This window comes from Myotis lucifugus, unplaced genomic scaffold, assembly GCF_000147115.1.
Source record: "Myotis lucifugus unplaced genomic scaffold, Myoluc2.0 scaffold_131, whole genome shotgun sequence".
Classification (NCBI taxonomy): domain Eukaryota; kingdom Metazoa; phylum Chordata; class Mammalia; order Chiroptera; family Vespertilionidae; genus Myotis; species Myotis lucifugus.
Window position 1 is genome coordinate 2,664,137 of NW_005871179.1, and position 8,273 is coordinate 2,672,409.

The following is an 8,273-nucleotide window of genomic DNA, read 5'->3' on the forward strand; positions in this document are numbered from 1 at the left end:
TGAAGCTGTATTTCATGAAGTGTTTGAGACCTAATTTTATATGTGCTTCTGGGCAAAAATTGCCCGTGTTTTTAATGTATTAATTAGATATTGATGTGATAATTAGAGCTACTGAGATGATGAGAACCATATCAAGGCTATCTGGAGTGAATGTTCAAAGCCGAAAGGACTAGAGCAGTGATGGTGAACCTATGACACGTGTGTCAGAGGTGACACGCGAACTCATTTTTTTGGTTGATTTTTCTTTGTTAAATGGCATTTAAATATATAAAATAAATATCAAAAAATATTAATCTTTGTTTTACTATGGTTGCAAATATCAAAAAATTTCTATATGTGACACGGCACCAGAGTTAAGTTAGGGTTTTTCAAAATGCTGACACGCCGAGCTCAAAAGGTTCACTATCACTGCTCTAGGGCCTGGGTAGATGATAGTGGTGCTGTCCTCAAGGCAGGAACAGGAGGGGCGGGTTTGGGAGGCAAGGACCAGGAACTGGGGACAACATGGGTCTGGCTCTTGCAATTAGCAAGTTATGAATAGCAAGTGAAAGAATAAGATGAGGCCCCAGGGGTCCTTTCAGAGGAGGCAGCTGGGCCTGCACCAGGGACCGGGGCTCCAACCCCACCCGCACCCCCTCACCGTGGTGGCCTGAGAGGCCCCCATAGTGAGCTCCTCCAGCAGGTCTCGGGTGCTGAAGCCCTCCTCCACCATCACAAAGTCCGTTTCGCTCAGGTAGCCTGCCATGCCGAGGAGGAGGAGGAGAAGGAGGAGGAGGAGGAGGAGCCGATGGGCTGGATGGAGCCGCCGCCGCTGCCTCTGCCTCCGCCGCCGCTGCCGCCTTAGAAAGTATGCAACACACTGCGGGGGAGAAGGAGGTGCTGCTGGCCTGGGGTCGATGGGGCGGGCGGGGGGGAGGCCTCCGCTGACCCCCTCACTTCCCCAAGCCACGGTGCCCAGTCCTGTCACACCCGCCACGCCCCTCGCACAAGCCTGGGGAGCTCGGGTTCACTGGGAAGGGTAGAGACAATCGCGAATCCTGGACGGGGACACGGCATTATAGGCTTAGATGTCAGTGCCTCTCCGAGCCTCAGTGTCCCCATCCATAAAATGGATGCATTGTTTTGGAGATTCTTTCCAGTTTTAGTTAAAAAAAGGAAAGAAAGAGAGTAAGGGAGCAGGAAAGCCGAGCGTCTCGGGAGTCCGTTTCCCGCTGCCCCAGCCCTGACCACGCCCACCTAAGGAGGCTGCAGAGGCCGCGCCGAGTCCAGCACCCGAGCTGAAGTTCGAGCCCGCTCTCCGCTGCGTGACCTTGGGGACGCCCCATCCCCTCTCAGAGCCTCAGCTTCTACATTTTTAAAGGGGGGCGGCTGGCCTTGGAGTGCTGGGGATTCTAAGCGTGCATGGGGGCGCCTTGCGGGCTCCAGGGGCGAGGACCAAAGGCTGAGGGTCCTTCCCGGGGAGCCCTCCCGAGTGCAGGGCCGAGGTCCCGCCCCCGACCCCCATACACACACACACACACACACACACACACACACACACACACACACCCTTACCACGCCCCGTCCTCCTTCGCAGGGGCCAGAGCCAGGCGCACTGCTAGGGGGGGTCGCCGGTGACCTCGAAACTTGTGCAACACCCCGAGGAGGAGTGGCAGTTGCGGAGCCGAGGCCCCTGCTGAAAGGAGGCGAGAGGGGCCAGGGGCACGTCAGCACTGGAGACCGGAGCCGAGGGCGCCCGCCCCCTGAGGCTCCCCGCGCCACTCCCCGCACTCGCCTTAAAACGCATTTACACGGCTTCGGCCCATAGATCTCCCCAGCGAGTGAATCGGGTCCTCCGCGCCTCCGCGCCTCCGCTCGCTCGCTCCCCCCCGGATCCGGCCCCGCGGCCTGCGCCCCGCCCGCCCAGCAGCCACCGACCCCACGCTCCGCCTTCCTCCCGCGGCCGCTTATATAAGCCCCGCCCCGACCCCGCCCCTGCCACTCAGGCCCCGCCTCCGCTCGGCCGCCCCGCCGTAGCCCTGGCAACCGCGTGCCGTCATCCCATTGGTCAATTCTGACATAAAGCATTCAGCTCTGCCAGAGGGTCCGCAAATCTGAGCCTCTGTCCTCGCGGCCGATCCCTTGCCCACGGCTACCCGACCCCCGGAAATCGGAACCGCAGCGTCACCATCTCAGAATTCCCGGCGTCGACGCGGTGGGACTCTTAGTTCCTGGTCGTGGATCTTAGAGAGTGGGCAGGAAGCCAAATTTCCTATTTGCTCCTGGGAAGACTTTTCTGTGACTACCTCCTCTGCCCTGTCTGGCTCCTCCTTCGCAGTCCAGGTAAAAGGTCATCTTGTATTACTTTTCTAATAAAAACCGTTTTTATTTAATTACCTCTTCCAGCATCTTCTCTGACACCTCCAACTCGAACCCAGCTGAAGTATCTTCAGAGAGCCTTCTGTGATGTTCTCAGCTCAGGGCCATCCCTTCCTCATTTCATCCTCTGAATCCGGCAAACGCCTAGCAACTCTCATAGGAAATGTGTCTCCCAAGGTAAGCGTTCTCTGACTTCCCCACTCAAAGCATTTCTCCTCTTCTATCCCTGAAAAACTCCTCCTCATCCGTCTAAGTCCAGTATGCCACTCCCCTGTTGAGCCTCCTCGGACTTCCCTAGCGAGGAGGGACAATGGAATTCATAACACACATCTGTGGGGACTCCTCAGGCCTTTGGCTCTGGTTACCCACAGGTGAGATTCCTGACGTCGTTTTACACCTCTTGTTCGGTTACACTTCTCGTGGAGTGTGTGAGCTCTCAGGGCAGGAACCGCGGGCCTGGCATAAATAAAAGTGCTGAAGAGGATTCAATATCTGTTACTCAAAAGCTAATTTAGAAGTTCATCTGGAACAGTAATGATATGAGAACAACTAAGACATTCTTGAAAAAGAAGAAAGAGGCCTCCCTGTACCGGATAAAAACATATTGTTAAAGTGATAGTCTTTGAAATAGCATGGTGGTGGTGCAGGACGAGACGGCAGTAGCACCGAACAGAGTCTAGAGTAGCCTGGTGCACATTGGAGGATGCAGTACACAGTGAAGACAGCATTTCAAATCAGGGTGGCCAAAGAGCTCATATGTGTTCATGTCCCCTGTCAGGCTGCAGGCTTCTTGAACGGCAGAGGCACTTCTAGTCCTGCCTCAGTACCTGCCAGGGGTGACCTGAAAAACCTAATCAGAGCATGCACAGATAATGTAGAGCAGTGACCATGGAGTCTGGAGGAGCCATTTTCTACTTCCCACCCAGCCTGGCCACAGGACTGCTGGGTGTACTTGGTTGGGGTCATTCTGCTTAGACAGTCACTTCTGCCTGGCTTGGGTTCAGACTGAATGATTCCTCTGTGCCCTTCTACTTGGAACCTTTTTGCTTTCTATGCATAAGAACGACCTTTCAGGAGGCAATCACTTTACAGGAGGGGTCAGTTGCAAGCCCCTTCTTTGAGAGATTCATAGTCATTTCCACTATAGTATGAATTAGTGACTGAGGTCCTCCTGAGAACAAGCATCTACTGACTGTGAGGAGGTAGACCAGGACAGCCATGAATGAAACGCTGAAGGGAGCCCTCAAGAAAAGATGAGAGGAGGGGAGGGGCGCCCAAGCAAACTTTGGCTCTATTTTTTTAAATATATTTTTATTGATTTCAGAGAGGAAGGGAGAAGGAGAGAAAGAAACATCAATGATGAGAGAGAATCATTGATCGGCTGCCTCCTGCATGCCCCCTACTGGGGATTGAGCCCACAACCCAGGCATGTGCCCTTGACCAGAATCGAACCTGAGACCCTTCAGTGCACAGGCCAACGCTTTATCCACTGAGCCAAGCCAGCTAGGGCAGCTCTATTTTTTTTAAACCACTTTTGAGCTGGCTGTATTTGGCTACCATGGTCTAAATCTATCTCACTAACTCTTTTCATCCCCTGGTACAGAGTAGGCACATTCACTATGCTTACTGAATGAATGAATCAATGAAGGTAAGATGGAACAAATCAGAATCCAGTCTGTTCATATATTATCTGTCAAGGGCTAGTGGACAGGATACAAATAAACTGGATGTATCTTTTTCCCTACTGGGTATTTATATCACTAAATCTCCATGGCAACCCTATGTCACAGGGGCTATAATTGTTCCCATTTTACAAATGAAAAATCTGAGACTCAGAGAAGTTCAGTAATTTGCCAAGGGTCACATAGCAAGTAAGGGTGGAGCCTGGATTCAAAGCTATCTGTCCTGACTCTTACCCTTTATGATTAACTGCCAACCAGTGGCTGAGCATTCTGGCTGCAGCTCAACAAAAATCACCCAGTCATCCTGCTGGCATCCAGCCCAAAAGTTGGCAGCCCCTCTCCTGCCAGTCTCTCATGCCACTGTTATCCATGGATGCTGTGCAGAGCCCTCAAGAATATGTTGTTGCCCTAGCCAGTTTGGCTCAATGGATAGAGCATCGGCCTGTGGACTGAAAGGTCCTGGGTTCAATTCTGGTCAAGGGCACATGCCCAGGTTGCAGGCTCAATATCCGATATCTGGTTGGGGGTTGCAGGAGGTGGCCAATCAATGATTCTCATCATTGATGTTCCTATCTCTCCCTCTCCCTTCCTCTCTGGGAGATATATATATATAATGTTGCTGAAGCAGGACAAAAAAAAAACCTCTGATCTCTGGCCAGGATCATGTCAGTCAATTTCAATCTATTTTTCCTAAACCAATCATAATCATCATCACAAAGACTGCAATAAGAAAGATGTCTTATGTCTGCCTAGAGCTGGAGAATTTGCAAAAATACTTTCCTGTTGATCATTTCATTCAGGATTCCCAGTACTTCATGGGATTGGATGTGAGTTAAATTTAGGTTTGGCTGAGGAAAATAGAAAATCCCCAAATAACAGAGCCATAAACAAACATAGGTTTATTCTACCAAGGATGTAGTCGATAATATTGGAGGAATGCAGTCCAAGTCTGCCATCCCCAGCTCCTAGCTTCTAGCTTCGTGGTACAAAATGGCTGTTGGAGCTCCAGCCACATTCCCAGGGCTAATATGTAACCCAGTGGTCAGCAAACTGTAGCTCACAAGCCGCATACGGCTCTTTGACCCCTTGAGTGTGGCCACAAAGTTTCAACTGCACTGTAAGTGCACGCCCACATGTGGTATTTTGTGAAAGAGCCACACTCAAGGGGCCGCAGTTTGCCGACCACTGACCTAACCAATATGTGAATGTGTGTGACCACACACCTTGTTCTTGGTCCATGTCCTTTTTGATTGATCAGTGCCCATCTCCATACACAGGTTGTTAAATATTATAAACACCAACCCGGCACATTCCAAGCATCAGGAAGCCTCCCGTTAAGCAGCCACCTTCAAATTCCACCTGTGTTAATTTCCTAGGACTCCTGTGAAAAAGTACCAACATCTGGGTAGTTTAAAATAGATATTTATTGTCTCACAGTTCTGGAAGCTAGAAGTCCACGCTCAAGGTGTTGGCAGTGCCATGCTCTCTCTGGTGGTTCTAGGGGAGAGTCCTTGCCGCTTCTAGCTTCTGGTGTTTGCTGGCAATCCTTGGAGATCCTTGGCATTCCTAGGCCTGTAGGCTTATCACTCCAGTCACATGACTATCTTCTCCCATTGTGTCTTCGCATCATCTTCCCTCTGTACATGTCTGTCTCTGTGCTCAAATTTCCCTGTTCAATAAGTACTCCAGTCATTCTGAATTAGGACCCACCCAAATGGCCTCATTTTAAATTGATTGTGTAAAAACCCTGTTTTCAAATAAGGTCACATGCTGTGGTATTTGGGTTAGAATTTTAACATATCTGTTTTTTTGGGGGGGTCGGGAGGGGCACAATTCAGCGATTACAACCACCAACACTTCCTTTCATATAATTGACCAGAAAAGATACATGGTGCCACCTAGCTGCAAGGGAGGCGGGAAGATATAGTCAGTAGTTGGGTATGTTGTTACTTCCTCCCACACCCAATAAAGTCAAAATACTAAAGAAGAAAGGGAGACTGGATATTGTGTGAAGACTGGCAGTCTCTGCCACAAGTAGGAAAGGTTATTTCCCCTTTTACTGATCACATACCAGTTAGAATGATTATGGGATTTACTCCATAGGGAGAGGTGAACAGAGAAGTAAATAAGCATTTATTAAGCACCTATTGTGTGACAGTTACCATGATGAATGTTTACAAATACATGGTTGTATTTAATCTTTGTTTTTGTTGTTAATCCTCACCCAAGGATATTTTTTCCATTGATTTTTAGAGAGAGTTGAAGGGAGGGAGAGAGAGAGAGAGAGAGAGAGAGAGAGAGAAACATCAATGTGAGAGAGAGACACATTGATTAGTTGCCTCCCACAGGGGCCCCAACAGGGGTCGGGGATCAAACCTGCAACCTAGGTATGTGCCCTTGACCAGGAATCAAACCTGCAACCCTTTGGTCCGAGGGCTGACACTCTAGCCACTTAGCAAACCAGCCAAGGCTATTTCATCTTTATACAACCCAGCAAGATGGGCATTATTGACCCCATTTCACAGATGAGAAAATTGGTGTTAAATCCTTTGTCCAAGATTACACTGTTAGTGTGAGCAATAGAGCTTGAATTTAACTCTGGTCTGAAACTTTATGCCTGTGAAATGGGCCCTGAGAATGGAGCATAAAGCCAGAACAAAGCATGCTGCAATCAGGTCAACAGCAAACAGCAGGAGATCTGAGGGGGGTCTGGAACTCAAAATGAGATCACAGATGAACTGGTAGAAAGAGCATCAACCCGAAGTCAGCACTGCCCACCCCCTGGAGGCATCAGTGAGATGGAGACCCTGAAGAAACCGCAGCCAGAGGCTGCAAGCAGCCTTAGGCATTGTAAAGTCAGAGCTGTCTTTAAGTGAAGGATGGAAACTAATAACAACAGCCACCGTTTGTTGAGCATCTACTATGCTCCAGAAACTGTATTATGTATTTAACATTAATAATAGCTTACATTACCAGAGTAGTTGCATGATAGCAACCTTGTACAATTTATATGACCTTGAATCTCACAACAATCCTTTGAAGTTTGTGCTATTAATATTACAAGAGAGAAAACAAGCTAGAGAGGCTAACTAACCTGTTCAAGGTCACACAGCTAGTAAATGGCACCTCTATGCTACATGCATTTCCTCCATCTTCACAACAAGCCTGCAAGGTGGGAAATATTACTCTCATTTCACAATTCAGGAATCTGAGGCCCAGAGATGCCAAGTACTTGCCCAAGATCACACAGCTGGCAAATGACAGAGCCAGGTCTCTGGCTTGGGGCTGTGCACTGGTGAGGAATTTGAAACAGTACAGGCCAGGATCATGTTGGAGCAGATCCTGGACCCCAACTCTTGGAACCCCAAATCCTAGTTATTAGTAAGGCATCTGTCCCCTGACACAGAGGCCAGCCCAGGACCTGGTACCGAGCTGGGCCTCTTTTTAAATTCAGCGTGTTGACTGACTATGGGATTACAGTCACACTCTTCCCTAGACCGACAAAAAGCTAAGTTGCTGAATTGGGTAGTTTGGATTTCTTTATGTCTCTTTTCACTCTCTTTTAGGCTGAATGCAAATGTGAAAAAATAATAGTGTGCAAGGAATCCACACACCTTCTCTCAAGCCAGACCTGAGTCATTTCTGACAAATGTGATGAGAATACAACCATCACCACCAAAAAATACCCACAATACTCAGCTGAAAAGCCTCATTTTCTCCAGCTGCTGTCTCCAGAGCCACCTGAGAGTGGAATGGAAAGGGATTGATCCAATGGTGCTCAGATGGGTGGGCTTCAGAACCACCTGGAAGGCTTGCTAAAACAGGTTTCTGGGCCCCACCCCAGAGTTTCTGAGTCAGTAAGCCTTACAGCAATCATGTCAAACTCAAAGGCTAACACGGGCCAAATAAATGAGGCCTGTGGGCCGCGAGTTTGACATGCTTGCCTTAGAGTATGCATTTCTGACAAATTCCCAGGCGATGCTGATGCTGCTGGCCCAGGAACCACGCTGTGAAAAGCCCTGGCCTGAATGAACTTGAAGCACAGCAGACAGAGGTCAAAGCTGTGTACCCTTGAAAGAAAGCATTGGGCTCTCACCCCAACCCCGCTCAGGTGAGAGGTAGGGTGAGGCAAACACCAACCTGGGCTGGAGGGCTGTGTGTCCCTAGATATTAAGGGAACAGACTCCAGGGGTATATAAACTTCAATTCACCTCCTGGGGCAGCTCAGTGGAT

The 8,273-nt window shown here is 49.3% G+C and overlaps 1 protein-coding gene and 1 long non-coding RNA gene across 5 annotated transcripts in view; one reads left to right on the forward strand and one right to left on the reverse strand.

The window, feature by feature from the left end:
- AZIN2 (antizyme inhibitor 2) overlaps positions 1–1,894 on the reverse strand; it is a 26,771-nt gene extending 24,877 nt beyond the window's left edge. For 2 of the 4 annotated variants that reach the window (XM_023758526.1, XM_023758529.1), the window contains exons 1-2: positions 1,555–1,675; positions 641–859 (exon numbers count right to left, since the gene is read on the reverse strand). In XM_023758526.1, coding sequence (XP_023614294.1) covers positions 641–745 — 105 coding nt within the window. In that variant the 5' untranslated portion in view covers positions 746–859; positions 1,555–1,675. Of the gene's footprint in view, positions 1–640; positions 860–1,548; positions 1,676–1,774 lie in introns of those variants that run through there. The other 2 variants (XM_023758528.1, XM_023758527.1) reach the window with 2 other exon arrangements.
- Positions 1,895–2,076: 182 nt separating this feature from the next.
- Positions 2,077–7,924, forward strand: LOC102419617. The gene is made up of 3 exons (XR_330197.3): positions 2,077–2,194; positions 2,386–2,535; positions 7,607–7,924. It is a non-coding gene; the product is annotated as an uncharacterized LOC102419617 (long non-coding RNA).
- Positions 7,925–8,273: the final 349 nt, after the last annotated feature.